This window comes from Podarcis erhardii, assembly GCF_964252035.2.
Source record: "Podarcis erhardii genome assembly, chromosome: 15".
NCBI classification, from domain to species: domain Eukaryota; kingdom Metazoa; phylum Chordata; class Lepidosauria; order Squamata; family Lacertidae; genus Podarcis; species Podarcis erhardii.
The window spans coordinates 27,211,113-27,228,349 of NC_138505.1; the positions used below are offsets into that span (position 1 = coordinate 27,211,113).

The window sequence follows — 17,237 nt, forward strand, 5'->3', positions numbered from 1 at the left end:
GCTCAGTTGTGCATCAGCCACATGAGACAACAGGATTCCCCTCAGCTGACCCGACAGCTCTACACTTAGGGAGACCAGCCTTGTCCAAGCTGGTGCTCTGGAGATGTTGCTAGACTCCAAATCACAGAAGCCCCAGAAACCAGCACAGCCAGTGAGACAATGGGAGGGAGAAGCAAATGGAGGACAGCAAGTTGTGGGGAGGCAGGGTCTAGCTAAAGCCTTAGAAAATGGCCAAAATGTTTCCAGGGACCCCATGGCTTCCTCTCAAAGCCTGGCTACATGCCCAGCTGCACTGCCCCTGTCTTTCTCTCTTGTGCCACTGGCCTTGCCTTCTAACTTTCTGCTTTCCACAACTCAGCTGCCCTCCCCTCTTCTCCTCAAAAGGGGTTGGGAATCCAGAAGGGCCAGCCTGCTAGCTGCTCCCCTGCCTTCCCCTCCTCACCTTGGGTAGTGATGGCTGAATTCATCAGTGCCCCGGCAGCGTTGGCTCGAACCTCGGCGTCTTCATCTTCCAGAAGCATGACGAGGTCTGGGAAAACATCTTCCTCAAAGACCATGTTCTTCCCTTCCAGGGGGACACTGAGGGGAGCAAAGGGTGGGGATCAGCCAAAGAAACTCTAAAGCCCCTCTGTGGGTCTGACGTGTGTATGTGTGCACACACATGCTAAGAGCTGGTTGTCCTCTGGCCAACACGGGGGACCTGAGCTGTCCCTTATGTAAGAGAGCGACTCTGTCTTGGGACATTCTGACATTTGCAAAACGTAGGGCTACAAAAACAAAAAGGCCTTGTTGACCTATGGCTTAGTGCTACATATGAATCCTGCCCACAGATCTGCATCAATTTGTGATTTCTTTTTTAAAAAGAAGACATGAAAATTTGTCTGCGTTTCAGAGCATGTGTCTCCTAAGACACACAACCTGGCAAGCAATTCCCTCCAACAGACCACAAAAATCTGGAGAAATTGTGTCTTGAAGGATTTTGGATTGTGTATCATTTTGGAACGGAAATTTGCGTTCAAGCACTGTACGTTTTTTGCCTTTTGTATTTTATCGGTTTTGTATTTTTCCCTGTCAGCCGCCTTGAGTGCAATATGAAAAAGGTGCTGTCAGGGGTTCAGAAGGAGAGACACAGGAGGGGGAGCAAATGGAGAGTGAGGAGGAGGAGTCCGAGGGGGGAGCAGGCAGTGACAGTGGAAAGAGTTATTCCACAAGCCTCTCCAGCGAATCGGAGGACTCACAGAAGGGAGCGCCGATGGCCAGGGCGAGGGGGGTTCCAGGGGGGAAGCCCCAGGAGGAAGGGGCCAGCGGGGAGTCCCTGAGCAGCAGTTGGAAATCAGGACCAGCTTCCCCACCAGAGCGCAGTGGGGAGGGGGAGTCCCAGGAATCGGGACCAGTGCTCTCACCACCAGCGGGAGGAGAGGAGTCAGGTTTGGTCACGCCCACATCAGGAAGCGGGGAAACGGTCAGGAGGAAGGTTACCGGCTGGGCGCGCGCGCCAAGTTCAAATGTACAGACGAGCGGCACAGCAGGGAGCCCGGGTAGGGAGCCAGGTCCTAAAGCCCGCCGGAAGGAAGGGGAAGACCAAGGGGGGTCAGCGTCAGAGGAGTCCAGGAAGGAGGAGACCCCAGAGGGCAGAAGGACCCAGAGAAGGAAAGAACAGCGTAGGAGGTGGAGCCGGGCGAGGATCTTAAACTGGTGTGGGAGGAGCAGTGAGTCAGAGGGGACTTAGCCGGTCTAGCGTCGAGACGTGGGTCTGCGCGCCCAGAGCCTTGAAATGGAAACTAAACTTCAATAAAGACTTTGTATATTATATCCACCGGGCGTTGGTCCTCTGTGAGCTGGGATCTAGAGGCAGACCTGACAGGTGCGATTTGAATAAACATGACAATAACAATGATAACTGAAATGGGGACTGGATTTCTCCTCCTCCCCTGGTGAGTCACCGGCCCTCACCTGATGGCCATCAAGGCCTGAGCTGCCCTGCTCCTGATGTTCACCCCTGAATGGCTGAGCAGCTCCTTCAGGATACGGACGGCTCCTGTGGCCAGGGCCTCGAAGGCCTCCACCCGCAGGCAGCCTGTCAGCGTCTCCAAGATCAGCTCCTGGATATCCTCCAGCTCCGTCTTCAGCTTGAAGACCAGCGAGGGAACCAAGCCGCTCTCCACAATCCCGGTGGCTCCTGCAGGAGGAGGGAACAGAAGGAGGATCTGTGGTGGTGCCCCAAAAGCCCACGGCCTAGCCAAGCCCTCCCAGCCATGAGGATTGCCATGGCAAAACAGGAGGCAGCCGAGGAGAGAACAGGCTGTCTGCGAGGAGCCACTGGCAAACAAGCCTCAGCTGCCAGGTGACTGTTGCTAGGCGACAAGCAGCTCCATCGAAAATGATTCACATGTGCGGTTGGGTGATGCGGAAGTTCGGCATACGAGGAGAACAGAAGGAGCCTTCTCCAACCTGTGCCCTCCAGATACTTGGGACTACAACACCCATCAGCCCCAGCATCATAGGGCCGCACTGGCTGGAGCTGATGGGAGTTGTGGTCCCAAGTTGTTGTTGGTGTTTCTTCAAAGCAACCTTTCCTTTCTGAGATAACAGCTTAGGGTCCTTCTCCTTCATGGGGGCATATATTGGGTTTCCAAGGAAACACTTCTTTAGAAAGTAGAGCACAGAATCATCATCACTATCATTGTGGGGACCACGGTGCACACAGAGGGGATGTTAATCCATCCCTTCCTAGACATGACCTTGACAAAATGCCCCCCCCCCCACTGTACTGGTATCAGCCTTACCCCGTTCCCCACAAAACGTCTTCCCTTCCAGTGCTGTAGTGGCTTTGATGACGCAAAGCGACTTCTCCTCCAGGCTCCACTGCAATTTCATTGATGAAAAAGTGGAGCAATTTTCCACGGTGACTTTATGGAAGATTATCAGTCGGCATTGTACCTGCCTGAGGGATAGCCAAGCAGGTGTTGTGTGGGGCTGTGCCATGGCAACAGGTTTGGGAGCATGAAATCTCTCCTCAGAGCCAAACAACCTTGAACTCATTGAAAAGCCTCTTGATTAGCCCCACAGATCTCTCGACTGCAGCATCACACGCGGTTCCTGTGCTACTGAGCAACTTGAGGACTAGGTGTCTCAAGAGCAACACCTTCACCAGCAGCAGCTGAAATCAGGGTGTGTGTGGTCTTAGGAGGCCAGAGTCCATAAGGCCTCTCTCTTGAGGGAGCTGCTGGAAGTAACAGAGGTCTCTGGCTCAACCCTTGGTCTTGATCTTGGCCTGTTGATTGGCCACACTTGTGAAGCATGTCTTGGGCTGCAGCTGATTGCTTGTGCTCCCTCTTGGTTGTTTGGGGCACTGCTGTACCCTCATCCCAGCTCTCCTTGGTGAGGATATGAAGTAGGAGGCTCAGACCGCCCCCAGGACTGGCATCCCAGCCCCTAAGGGCACCTGCTGGAGCTTGACAGAGGCTGAAGGTAAGCATAGTCCCTGTAAATTCCCTTAGGAATGTAAAACGAGCCTGATGGGTCAGGCTAATGGCCCATCCAGTCTAGCATCCTGTTCTCAAAGTGGCCAACTAGATGCCCCCAAAGGGAACCCCACAAGCAGGACCAGAGCATAAGAGCAACTCTCCCCTCATGTGGGAGAGTCAACCCCACATTGCATTGGACTGTTCTTGTTTTGAACAGGGAGATGTGTGCTGAATGCCTGCCTCTCTTGGAGCCCTAGTCAATCCTGCTAGAGGTCCCGTGGATGGGAGTGTCTATGACAGGCATAGGCAAACTCGGCCCTCCAGATGTTTTGGGACTACAACTCCCATGATCCCTAGCTAACAGGACCAGTGGTCAGGGTTGATGGGAATTGTAGTCCCAAAACATCTGGAGGGCTGAGTTTGCCTATGCCTGGTCTATGAGGAGCCTGGGCAGAATTCAGGGATGACCAGGGTTAGGATCTCTGAAGCCCTCTAGAATGAGGCAAGACAGAAATGGGGAAATGACTCCAGGGTGGCCTTGGGCTGAATGGATCTAGCATCCAAGTTTGGTGGGGAAGGCGTTAAATGAACCTGTTTCTGTTTGCTTGCTTGTTTGAAACGTTCTCCTGGCTTGGAAAGGCAGGTGTTGGAGCAGAGAGAGCCAATGTGTTGCCCTCACTGGATGTTCATAGAATCATAGAATTGCAGAGATGGAAAGGATGACGAGGGTCGTCTAGTCCAGTTCCCTGCAATGCAGGAATCTTTTGCCCAACGTGGGGCTTGAACCCACGACCCTGAAATTAAGAGTCTCGCGCTCTACCAAGTAAGCTATTTGTCTCAACTCCTAGCAGCCCTAGCTGCCAGCCTGCCTAATGGTCAAGGATAATGGGAGTTGTAGTCCAGCAAATCTGCAGGACACCATCTGGAGGGCTACCCCTGGATTGGGATAAATAAGATTTACAAGAGTAATCGGCCGGAATAAGCATCAATGTTTTAAATATGACAAGAATCAAGGAAAGGAGGTCTGGTTATATTTCAAACTGCACTAAGGGAGAAAAAGTGCAGACATAATTTTAAAATGCCCTGCTCAGAGCTTCATGTACCAAAAAAAAAAAAAAAAAAAAAAAAAGGCCCATGCTGGTCTTTCTATATATAACTAACCTAGTTCTGCAGTTGATTTTAAAGAGAGCTAGCTGGAAGATGAATGGAACCTGACTACTGTAAAGCTTGCCATGAAAGGTGAAAAATTAGGGGGAAAGCAGGTTTTCCATTGAGTTTGTGTCTCGATATCTGCATGTGCGCGAAAAAACCAGGTTATGGTACAATCATCACTGAAATGCTGCCTCAAGCAGGGCAATTTCATTTGGAGTTTTGGAGACAACTTTGCAAGGGAATGCATCTGCATTTGGGAACAACAGCCATTTTTGTCTCTTGGTGTGGGTTAATACGTTTTTCTTCCCCAAACCGAGACACAAAGGGTATAGGGCAACACATAAATTTAATAAATAATCATAATCATAATTTTCTACCCTATGTGAATTTGTAACCAATGTTATATTGGATTAATGATCATCACTTCCCCAAAGAATCCAGGGAGTTGTAGCTTATCGAGGGTGCTGAGAATGTTCTGCGGAAGAATATACCAATAGGGAAATGACTATTTAACCCATTTAAATCTTAAAAAGCAGAGACATCACCTTGCCAACAAAGGTCCGTATAGTGAAAACTATGGCTTTCCCAGTAGTGATGTATGGAAGTGAGAGCTGGACCATAAAGAAGGCTGATCGCCAAAGAATGGATGCTTTTGAATTATGGTCTGGAGGAGACTCTTGAGAGTCCCATGGACTGCAAGAAGATCAAACCTCTCCATTCTGAAGGAAATCAGCCCTGAGTGCTCACTGGAAGGACAGATCCTGAAGCTGCGGCTCCAATACTTTGGCCACCTCATGAGAAGAGAAGACTCCCTGGAAAAGACCCTGATGTTGCGAAAGATGGAGGGCACAAGGAGAAGGGGACGACAGAGGACGAGATGGTTGGACAGTGATCTTGAAGCTACCAGCATGAGTTTGACCAAACTGCGGGAGGCAGTGGAAGACAGGAGTGCCTGGTGTGCTCTGGTCCAGGGGGTCACGAAGAGTCGGACACGACTAAACGACTAAACAACAACAGCAAAATCTATACTGTAGGGTTGCCCCTTAAGATTTACAAAAGGCATGGACCCACCTCTAGACAACAAATGGCAAGTTGCTAGCTAAAGGGCTTCCTGTGGGTGGAGTCAGGGTTCTAATTTTGTCTTGCTCTGTTGCTTGCTCTTACGTGGTGGTAATGTGAATTGAACATGTATCTGGCCCTGGGGCAATTGTAAAATTAACGTTCTGGAATCTGAGCAGTCCCAGAGTTGTAAGGCCTGAGTTCAAGCCACCTGGCACCGGAGGAATGTATGGGTGTGCCAGTTATATGACTTCAGCTTGCAGCGGAAGGAAAAGAATGTGATGCACACCCAGTCGGAAACCATCAAAACTGAGGGCTTCAGTTGACATAACACAGGTGGTCAGCAGTCAAGATCTCCTGTGTTCGTTTGTTTAAAAGAAGAAGAAACAAGCACTTAGCAGCTGAAGATTGGAGCAGGTAGGACTAGATGGCACCGTTTTAAGTGGCATTGGGAGTGGGATAAAGGAAGGGAACTGATTCTCCGGCACCGTTTCTAAGAGCTAACTCCCACTCACTGCTATTAGCTTTGCAGGGAAAGTGTGTGGGTGCCTGTATGGTTCCTGTGTGTCTCCCCCAAAGAACTAAAAGTACCAATGGGGTGGAGGTGGGGACACACGACTTAGATTGGGGAGTGTCAATTCTCTCTTCCCCAGTGTTACTCCCTGGTCTTTGAACAAGATGAGCGGGGCTGCTGCGGGTCTGATGATGCCTAGTTTGGCCCCTAAATACTTGAGAACTGTGCTTTGGCACAAATGAGTTGCCTGTTCCTGGACTGTATTCTGCCATTTGTGGCTCAGAAGGAATGGCCTTGACTGGGGCACCATTTGGATAAAGTCCTTTTCTTGGGGCGGAACCTCAGCTTGGGAACTCTCTCCCCCTGGAAGCAGGAATGGCTTCAACATTAAAAAAATATTACAGCTGGGAATCCAAGGACTAGGAATGTGGTGGGGTGGCCACTCCAGGACGAGGGCACAGCTAGGACACCCTGATTCTCCTTTCTGCCCCTGAAGCAGTGGAAATGCGGCCGACACCAAGTGCAGAAGGTGGGCTGTGCTTGAGTTTCAAATGCTCCCCAGTGTGGGAATGTGGCCGATGGGCTCCAAAGGCCTCAGCTGCACAAAGGTGCCTGGACGGACACGCAGGCAGGGGCATGCTAGTCTCCCCTGTGAAAAAGCAATGAAGAAAAACCTTTGCGCCTGCATCTTCCACCCGCATTGCATGCCTCCTGGTCTTTCCACTGATATTCTTGTAGCCAAAAAAAATCAGCTTTCACATGAGTGGATGAACAGCATGTTGATAAACGAACACACTGACAAGGAGTGCAGGGTTCCTATCTGCTGCTCTACAAAGGAAAAGGCGTTGCCATGGAAACTGTCTTAGCGCTTTACTTCTCAGCAAATGCCCCTCCATTCCACATATTGACCACAGCCCGGGTAGGAATCATTGTGCCAGGTCCCGTGTTTCCGGCAGTCCCTTTTAGACACGGACCTTTCTGTCAGGTGACCCTCGGGTCCTGCCTTTGTAAGGAGAGACACTTCTGGTGCCCTGGCAGGTGGGGAGGGATGTCACCGTCTTTTTGCTGCTCTGGAACTCCAGAGGGCGAAGTGAAAAGGGCAGAAGGCCTGATGCTGGCAGGTTGGGGGCAAGAAACAATGGATGGCGCTGGCAAATGTTCCTGCTGGGCTGAGAAGGATGGAGGAAGAGGTCAGAGAAGGGAATCGGCCAGGAGGAGGAAGAAGAGAAGAAGAGTTTGGATTTGATATCCCGCTTTATTACTACCCTAAGGAGTCTCAAAGTGGCTAACAATCTCCTTTCCTTTCCTCCCCCACAACAAACACTCTGTGAGGTGAGTGGGGCTGAGAGACTTCAGAGAAGTGTGACTAGCCCAAGGTCACCCAGCAGCTGCATGTGGAGGAGCGGAGACGCAAACCCGGTTCACCAGATTACGAGACTACTGCTCTTAACCACTACACCACACTGGAAAGGAAGTGGGCACAGGGTCCATCTACAAGGTGCCAGGGAGAGCCTGGGACAAATCCCCGTTGGGCCAGGGTTTGCCCTTGCCTCTGCATCCTTAAATTGTCATGACAAACAGGCCCTAGATGACAAAGGGCAACGAAAAAACGAGGCTTGTGAGATTGTGAGGCTGTTCGGTTTAGAACAAAAATAGTAAAGATGATAAAATGATGAATGGCAAATTGCTAAAAGAACACAGAGAGGTTGCCAGGCTAATAACCACTTGAGATTAGTCAGAGATACATATGCCACACTTGGAAGAGGAGGCATTGTGACAAATGAACAACAACCAGATTGAGGACGAAACATCCCTAAACCTCAGCTTTGGAGGAATAAGAAGACAGTGATGCCCTAATAGTATACCTACAATGTGGACTTGGCTGGGCAGCATCACAGCCACCCCTAAATCTAGCATTCTCTCTTGAGTATTTCATATCCACCTTCTCAGCCCATTTTATTCCAAACGCTCCAAGTTATCGCATCTTTGTTATAATTTTTAAAGGGGGAAACTCTTGATTCAAATGTATATTCATATAACAAACACATAGAATCATTGAATTCTAGAGTTGGAAGGGACTCTGAGGATCATCTAGTCCAGAAATACAGTGGTGCCCCGCAAGACGAATGCCTTGCAAGATGGAAAACTCGCTAGACGAAAGAGTTTTCCGTTTTGGAGGTGCTTTGCAAAACGAATTTCCTATGGGCTTGCTTCGCAAGACGAAAATGTCTTGCGAGTTCCTGCAGGTTTTTTTCCCTCCCCCCCCCTTTTGCTAAGTCGCTAAGCCGCTTATCAGCTGATCCGCTGATCCGCTAAGCCGCTAATAGCGCTAATCCGCTAAGGCGCTAATGGGCTTGCTTCGCAAGACGAAAAAACCGCAAGACGAAGAGACTCGCGGAACGGAGTCTTTTCGTCTTGCGAGGCACCACTGTATGCAGCTGTCACATATGGGGAAGCACGGACTTTGGAAAAGCTTCAAAAATCACCAAAGTCTTCAAAAACCTCAAAAAGGCTACCACACCGCGTGCTATGAGTTGCTCCTCGAAGTCAAGTCGCAACTGTACCCCCTGAATGCACGGTTTTAAGAAAAAGGAAACAAACTTGCAAGATGTTTTCATCTTGCAAAGCAAGCCCATAGGGAAATTTGTCTTGCGAAGCAACTAAAAAAACGAAAAACTCTTTCGTCTTGCGAGTTTTTCGTCTTACGAGGCATTCGTCTTGCGAGGTACCACTGTACTCCGAAACATTTCATTGTCGTTCCAATTACAATTGAGTATGTTTCATTTATAATTAAGGTACAGTGATTGTGGCAGCCACCTTGGATTTTTAAATTTCCATTTTCTCAGCAACCCAGAGGCATAAGCTGCTGGTTTATACACCAAGGCATGCATCATTTAATGCTCTACGAACCTGATTTTGCACTGTTGCCTCAACTAGGTTTCAGTTGGCTGCTCGTTTTCAACTGAGGCTTCTAAATCCTTTGGGATAAGCGTTAATAAGCCTAACATTAGCTTGTCATTAAAATTTCATCAAAGTGGTTGAAGGGTAGGGTTGCAAGAGCAAGTTTATGCTGGTAATCGGCAGCACTAGATGAGTTTTTAAGACATCACTTTTAGACAGACGCCCATGGCTCACTGGCAGAGCATCCCACCTTGACTTCCACCTTTAGTTTTAGAGTCAAAGCAAGAGCTTCTTGTTCATTTTTTATTATGGATTTTGTGTTCTCATGTTGTTTTTATATGTTGTGAATTTTGGATGAAGGGCAGGAAACAAATTTAATAAACAACAGCAACAAGAAGTGTACCCCAAGAACCAGGAAGATATGGATCCAGCAGACTGAAAAAAATTCCCCTGAAACAACCCCAAAACTTGGGAAATCTCTCTTGTTGCATCTTATGCCCCTTGGCCAGTACTATTCTCAGTCCAACCTACCTTACAGGACTGTTGTTAGGGGGAAACAGGGCAACCATTGCACAGGTTGAGCTGAGGGCATTGGGGGCATGGTGCCAGAATGGGCTTACTGGTTGTAGGTTAAAGAGGATCCCCAAGAAGTCATATCTCGCCAGTAAGACATCTGGCTACAAAACTGGGTTAGACACAGGGATTAAGGACAATCTGCAAAGGGGTCCTTTGCCCCGAGGGCCAGCTGCTGCTCTGCCCAGCTTGTCCTTGAGGTCAGGCTTCCACGATGGGGACTCTGCGGTCAGCTGCCCCAGGAAAGCCAGGCTCCCAGGAAACTGCGCCCCCGATCCCACCCCAGGGAAGTCAGGGAGGCCAACCGAGCCATTGCACCCTGTCGCGGTGGGGTTGCTTGGCGCCTATGACCCGGGCGAGGTGCCCCTTAGGGCCAAGGGAGAGACCCATGGAGGCGGGCGGGGCCGCTGGGAGAAGCGTGCCGCGCTCGGGGGCCTTTGAGCCAGCCGGCCCCGTCCAGCCTCGCCGGGCCCCCACGTGGCAGCCCCGCTGCCTGGGCGCGCGAGTCTCTTGCGCGCACGGCGCCGGCGCGCTCCGCCATTGGCGAGGGCGCGCGCCAATCCGGGCGTCGGCCGGCCAATCGGGGCGCGCGGAGCCTCTGCGGCGCGCCAGCCCCTCCTGCGCCCGAGGCTCCCGAGCGTGGTGGGCTGTGGCGCGCGGCTGCGGGGAGCCACCGAGCAGCCCCAGCGCCCGGCCCGCCGCCCGCCCCGCCCCGCCCCGCCCCGCGCCTGCTCCAGCTCCTCCTGCGGCACCGGTGGGAGCAGCAGCAGCAGCCAGACGAAGGCGAGGCACGCATCCCGCGCCGGTGCCCGTCCCGCGGGGAAGGATGGGAGCCCTGGCGCTGACGAAGCCCGGCGGCGGCGGCAGCAGCAGCAGCAGCAGCAGCAGCCGCGGAGAAGGAGGCGGCTGCCTGCCCCGCCTCTGGCGCCTGTGAAGAGGTAGGTGCTGCTTGGCCGCGCTCCCGCCGGGGAATGAGGTCAGGGCGAAGCCGCGGCGAGGGCTGCTTGGGACGGGGGGGATCCCCGCCCGAGATGCCCTTTGCGGCGGGGTGGGGGTGGGGGTGGGCTAGGCTACCGCCGGGCTCTTGGCTTCCGCGTGGCCAAAGCGACGCCAACGCCTCCCGCGAGGCTCGGCCTCCGCAGCCCGGCAGGGCGGGGAAGGGGGCGCCTTGGGCAGGAAGGCAAGACGGCGGCTGCCCGCTTTCCCGGGCAGGCTCGGCCTTCGCGCAAGCGGGATGGACAGCTCCTCTCGGGCAGGCGATTTGCGGGCGGGAGGCCTTTTGCGGGAGGAAGGCGCCTGCTGGTCCCTGCTGCTGCTGCTCAGTTTGCGCGCGTCCTCCCGCCCTGCGTGCGCCAGACAGCGCTTGACCTCCCGATTTCATGCTGTGCCATTGAGCACCCCCCCCCCACGCCCTCTCCACGAGGATCGTTTGCTTGGGTGCCAGGGAGAGAGACATGCCTGCATCCTCCTCTTGGGCCGGGCACCAGCGGCGGGTCGCCACACCCTCCGGGGGACTGTCTGGATCGATTTTGCTGCAAAGCATGGAAGCGGATCAGGCCAGCGGGGCCCAGCGACGTGAGGGTTGTGGGTTTCACATCACCGAAGCTGACACACCTTTTGCCGTTTTGGGCAGGTGGTGCTTAACTGGGCTTAGGGATGCATGATTCTTCTCGCCTGCCGTGTGCTGGCTGGGGCTGGGGTCTGTCTCCATCCCCTCTCCAGCTCGTGCTTGCAGCTGGATGGGATTCAGACTTGCTGTGGCAGGAGACTGTATGCCACCAGCATGGCTGTCACCTGATTGGGTTGGGAAATGGTCCACCGAAAAAGGAAGGAGCCCTGCCCTTGGATGGAGGACACACTGAGAGCAGAGGCCCAGAGAGGTGGCATGGGAGGGGGGTGTGGTTCTCAGGGAAGGGCCAGCACCTGGGCTGAGTAGACAGGAAAGGATGAGAGGGCCCTTCTTGGCAAGATGGTCTCAAGTGTAGGATTCTCCTCTCCTCCTGACTTACTGCCTCAGTAAGTCTATCTGCTTGCACATCAGATCTTTTGAGAGAAGCCCTCCAAAAACAAGCAAATCAGGACATGAAGAATTTTGCGAGAGAAAACCTGGTTTTTGTGTTCTGTGATGTTCATCTTCGGGCAGTTGACATAGTCAAGCGATTTAAGGCTGCCCGCTAATGGTGGCCTTCCAGGAGTAGGGCATGTCTTTTGGTGTAGCCATGGTACCCTCCCTTCCAAAAATTGAAAAATAATTGGTCCAGAGGCGCTTCAGGTCTGAAATAGTTGGGTCTGGTGGCACTTTTTTTAGTTATGTTTTCATTTATTTATTTATTTATTTATTACATTTCTATATTGCCCTTCATCAAAGGATCACAAAGTGGTTTACAATGTAAAAACACAAAAATACATAGCGCAGTGACAAACAAAAACAATACCCCTCCCAAAAGGGTAACACACTGCAGTAATCTAACTTAGAGGTTAACAGAGCCTAGACAACAGAAGTTAGGCTATCCATGTCCAGATAGGGATGCGGCTGGGCCACCAGCCAAAGCTGATGGAAGGCCTTTGCCACAGAGGCCACCTGAGCCTCAAGTGACAGCAATGGACCAGAAACGACCCCCAAGCTGCGTACCTGCTCCTGCAGAGGGAGTGTAACCCCATCAAGAGCAGGCAACCTCCTAGCCATCTGGTCTAGGGAACCACCTACTAACAGTGCCTCAGTTATGCATGCCTTATGTTAGCTTTGATTGGCTGGCCAGGTAGAATAAATAAATAAAGTTCTAGACACAAGTACAGGATGGGACTTTGCCCTCCTCATTTCAGGAAGTGTACCAGGTGTGGGAAATATTGGTGTCAGTTGGAATTTCTTCTTCTGTGGACACAGTCCATTTATATGCCAGTTAGATACATGGTTTAAAAAGTGACTGAGCTGGCATCGGGAGGTTAATAATGTACCACTTACACACATTCAAGTGCGTTAATCAGCAGGGCAACAATGCAGTGTCTCCTCATTTTGCCATAATCTTATTAGCCGTTTTTGACTGGCTTGCTTTCCCACATTGAAGAAGCTTCTTTGCTCCAAGGAGCTCCCGGGAAGGCAGAATTAGCGCCTTCCAGGAAACAAAGCTTGATCCAGGCAGTGGAAGGTTTTTGTCACCAATCTTGATATAGACAGGCTGGCAGTGCTGAACAACTTCACAGGAGGCTTTTAGAGACGTCACTGGCTCACTGACAAAATCCACTGATATCACTGGTGCTGATTTCCAAGCCATAAGATAGATTTCTTTAATATTTTCGTTGTTGTAGAATATGTGGCCTCATTTCACAGTATCGGCGGTCACAAAATCATGCAGCTTCAAGTGCAACTGGGTGTCCTCTGCCATCCACCACAGGGCAAGGGACTCCAGAAAAATAAGGGCTGATTTCCTCCTGCTGCATGTGCAGTTCACATTCCATGCCTCAGGTAATCATTGAGAGATCCAGGTAGTTGAAAGTCAGTTTCTATAAAGCTAAATAAAATAACCTCCGTTCAAGTCCTTGGCACTCTTCTGCTGTCAGATTCGTTGAGCAAAGGGGCAAACATTACAAGCCCATACATAACTACTCAGAAGTAAGCCCCATGGAGGTCTATTGGGCTTACTCACAGGTAAGCGGGCATAGGACTGCAGCCTAAGTCTGCAATCATATGTACACTTGCCTGGGAGTAGGCCCAGTTGAATTTAACTCTGACTAAAAGCGCATTGGCTCAGACTGTAGCATTCGATTTTAAGTGGTTAAACCTTTATATTCTGGTAAAATGGAAGGTTTAAGGTTGTAAAGTGGTGGTGAAACAGGCTAAGAGGCTTCAGTCCTGCACACAGCGAGTTTGCTTTAAATTTCTCAGATTAAATCTTCCCCTATAACTTTTCAACCATATATTACAATGAATATTTCAATAAAAGGGGAATGGTTTCATCCAGTTCCACAGAAACATTTCCGTAATCAGTCAACATGTCCAGATCTTTAATTGGCATGAATGCAGTTTTCCAAAGATGAGCCCATGCACTTTTCACAGCAACCAAAAGCTTTTGTATGAACAATTTAGTTGCCCCTTGAAATCAAGAGAGTTCAAAATGACTTGATACTTCAAATGTTAACACTTTCCCCATTATTCCCATCACTTGGGTTGAAGAGACTTGAAGAAAAGGGCAAGTCCAACAAGAAAGTTAGAAATCTGCACTGTTGGTATGTCATTTCCAGAAACTGAAAGTGACAGTTCAGTAAAGGATTTTGTTCAGCTTTTCAGGAGTGATATAGGAGTAAGATTACTGTTTTGTACACTGGATATATATATAGTGGTTAAGCAACGTACAACAGGAATTGCCTGATGCATGGTTCTTTGCTGATGTCCTTTTTGATTGACGTGTTGGCTACTTAATCCATCAGTCATAGATAAATACAATTTTCTCAATTTCATATTGCAGTTACCTTATAATTGAGAAATTGCTGTAGTTTCCTGAACTCTCCCCCCTCCTTAAATTCTTTGTGAGAGATAACCGAATATGTGTCATCAAATGCCCTAAAGGGTCTTAATTAAATGTATTCTCTCTCATGACAATGGCCAGTGGCAGTGTTTGCAGTCTTAGCTTGTTTCTCCCCTGATCCCCTAAAATTGGTTTTAAAAGCTGAGGTGGAATGAGTTGCTTCTGCCCAAGTGACCTTTCTCTCTTGTAGAATCTCGAAAGGAATTCATACTGATTAATTTTCCAGCCCAAAGCATGCACCTGATGTCTCTTGAGGGATCCATACCCAGAGTCACTGAATTTGTGCTGCCTTATAGTATTAACAGAGGCTAGTGCACACATGATCATCCTTTTCTGCAGGGTGGATAACAGACCTAGAATATTTTCCAGCATACAAAGATTCAGCATTTTCTTCCTGTAACAATTCACTTTTGATTGTAGAGGCATAATGAATAACAGCAAACATGTTGGATTCAAAGTATTGTTTACTATTCCAGGCCAAAGGTTACCAACCCATTCTTGACTTGAACCATGCTGAAGATTCAGCCACCTTTCCATGAGGGAGCTTGTGCTTTGCTAATCTCTCGCACCTTCGCTTGGGTTTTAGTCAGCTGGGCTGGACTTCTCCATAGTAACTAGAAGGTCAAATAGCCTAAGAACTTGCCGAGGTACAACTCTGAAAGGCTATGATCAGATAAAGCCTGTGATGGCCTGTGCTGACATGGCATTGCTTAGGAACCACTGAGAAGAAATCCCTTATGGTGAAGGAGTTCAGGAAGGTGGAGTTTTGTGAGCACAACACATGCATCTTAGTATGAACAAGGATGTGTTTGGATGCCCCTACTTCACCAGGCTCTCTATGTGCAGCCTGGCATCCAGCGGTGTTCTGGTCCTCCTGTGAATAAGCCTCTCCTGTGTGAAGCCTTTGTGGATCAAGTTGTTCTGGGCCTGACCTGTCAGTCTAGCAAATGGTTGTTCATTCCTGAAGTTGGAGGTTATCTCATTGGTTCCATAAAACAGCAAGTGAGGGGTGGCAAGAAGGCGGTGATTCTGCCACTGGTGATGGTGGGAAGAGAGACTTTATTCTGCAAACTGGCTGTTCTTGTGCCTATCTCCTTCTGCCCTGCAGTGCAGAAGAGTCTCTCGAATCTTGGAGCTCCCAACTAGTTCTGTGGTGTGCAGAAAGTTGAACATGGTGTTGTAGGAGAGGATTGTGTCAAAGCTTCCATTTTTTCCAAATAGAAAAGACTCAGCTGAGAAGATTTTCAAAAGCAGTATAAGAGGTGGTGGGGTCTGCTACTTAATGTACAGGGTACGGGTGGAGGGATGCTAAATAAACTTCTTGGACTTTAGCCATTGCTCCTGAGACTAGCCCGGTAAAAATGTCACTACTAAATGGAATAAAAACACCTTTTGAGTCACTTGTAACCTCTTCCCAAAGACTTTCCACCTGTAATCTAGCAAGGGGTCAATTCTTGTAGAGGATCCAGAGAAGGCACCTTGTGATAGGGGGAGAAATTCAATTTCAAGGCGAACCTACCTAATTTGCACTTTCTGAAACTGCACATGAACCGAATTCTGCAATGCAGTTCTCCAGCTAAGCAGTGTGTTAACAAAAATGCATACACTGGAGCGAACTGTGTGCAAAAATGAATGTACTGGTGAAAATAACACAACTGTATTATATTGGGGAAACTGCTGTCTTTATATTAACAAGATAGCATTAAAAATGTGTATCAGGAGAAACTCACATTAAAATACAGGTGAATTTTCGTAATTTTTCATTGAAACCATTTTCCCCACAAACTGATTTGGAATAATGGAGAACTGAAGTTAAGATCTGAAAAAATGAGAAACTGAGAGGAAGCAACATTGACTAATCCACCCCTCCCTACTCATCACTTCAATTTCCAAGTACCAGTGTGCTCTGTTATATGGCCAAGCATAACTGAACTGATTTTTGTATCAGCTGAAATCTGTTGCAGTGGAATGGAAGGGCACAGAGGGGCATCAGGTCAGCTTAACTGGGTGACTGATGTTTCCAGCAGAGATTAACTTGATCAGGCCACTTATTGTTCCTCACACAGCTATAGAAAGCCACACATGAGGAGGAGCCTGTTGCGTTCCCCTCGCCTTCAGCAGCAGCCTGAAGAGGTGCCTGCCTTTGCAATCCTGCTGACGTGGGAGCAAGTCCAAGTTTGCAAATGAAGCTGCTGATGGCATTACAGTGATGCTACGCCAGCAAATAAGTTGCTATGAATATTTGGGAATGGGCTGTCTTTTTTAGGAGCTGCCCTAAGCATCATCTTTTTGTTTTGTTTTGTTTTTCTTACATAATTCTAGCTAAATTAGATTTGTAGGCTTCGGGAGAAGCAGTAATTGGCTGATGTGAATTGCATGCAGCAGTGATTACCTCACCCTGATTCATAAAGCCTAATATGGGGAATAAGAGCAAGCCTGCCAGTGACATCTTGGCAACTGAGGCGGAAAATCCAAATGGTGCCCTCCTTTACAGTTCTGTTTTAAAAATGCCGGTAATTTAAGGGTGGCCCAAATCTGCCACTTCGGGTGGCTGCCGCTCTCCATCTGAGCCAGTCGAAAGAGAGTAATCATTGCTCTGATACCATTTATAGCTGAGCTGAGAATAAGAGGGGTGATGAACATGTACCCCTGGTTTGCTGCTCTTCCTTCCCATGAGGTACATCTAATCCTAATGAGATGGTTCGGTTTTATTCCAACTTCTTGAGAAGGAAGTTAGTTGAAATCAGAGCAGGCTTTCTTTCTGGGAAGGGAGAAATGGAGGCAAGGCCTCAGTATACGTAACTAATTAACAGAGCCTGCCCTCACCTCACCTCTTTCTTTCAAAGCACTGCAGAACTAGCCAGGTACTCACTTGGACATATTCCAAGAACTATGGAACTCACAACAGCTATGTGCAAAGGTTGGTTCTCTTAAAATGATCATCTCCTCTGGGTGCCTTTTAGCCTAATCCTACATGCAGTTACTTGGAGGTGCCCCACTAAATCCAGTGGGAATTACTCTTGAGTGAGTGTGGTCAGGATTGCAGAC

The 17,237-nt window shown here is 49.5% G+C and overlaps 2 protein-coding genes across 2 annotated transcripts in view; one reads left to right on the forward strand and one right to left on the reverse strand.

Moving 5' to 3' along the window:
* The window catches only part of DEPDC5 (DEP domain containing 5, GATOR1 subcomplex subunit), a 186,270-nt gene that overhangs the window by 153,046 nt on the left and 15,987 nt on the right, over positions 1–17,237 (forward strand). Inside the window, exon 33 of the mRNA XM_081842742.1 lies at positions 10,523–10,604. Within this exon, the coding sequence (XP_081698868.1) occupies positions 10,523–10,604 (82 nt within the window). The remainder of the gene's footprint in view (positions 1–10,522; positions 10,605–17,237) is intronic.
* The window catches only part of RSPH14 (radial spoke head 14 homolog), a 60,999-nt gene that overhangs the window by 973 nt on the left and 42,789 nt on the right, over positions 1–17,237 (reverse strand). Inside the window, exons 4-5 of the mRNA XM_081842834.1 lie at positions 1,954–2,179; positions 443–579 (exon numbers count right to left, since the gene is read on the reverse strand). Coding sequence (XP_081698960.1) covers positions 443–579; positions 1,954–2,179 — 363 coding nt within the window. The remainder of the gene's footprint in view (positions 1–442; positions 580–1,953; positions 2,180–17,237) is intronic.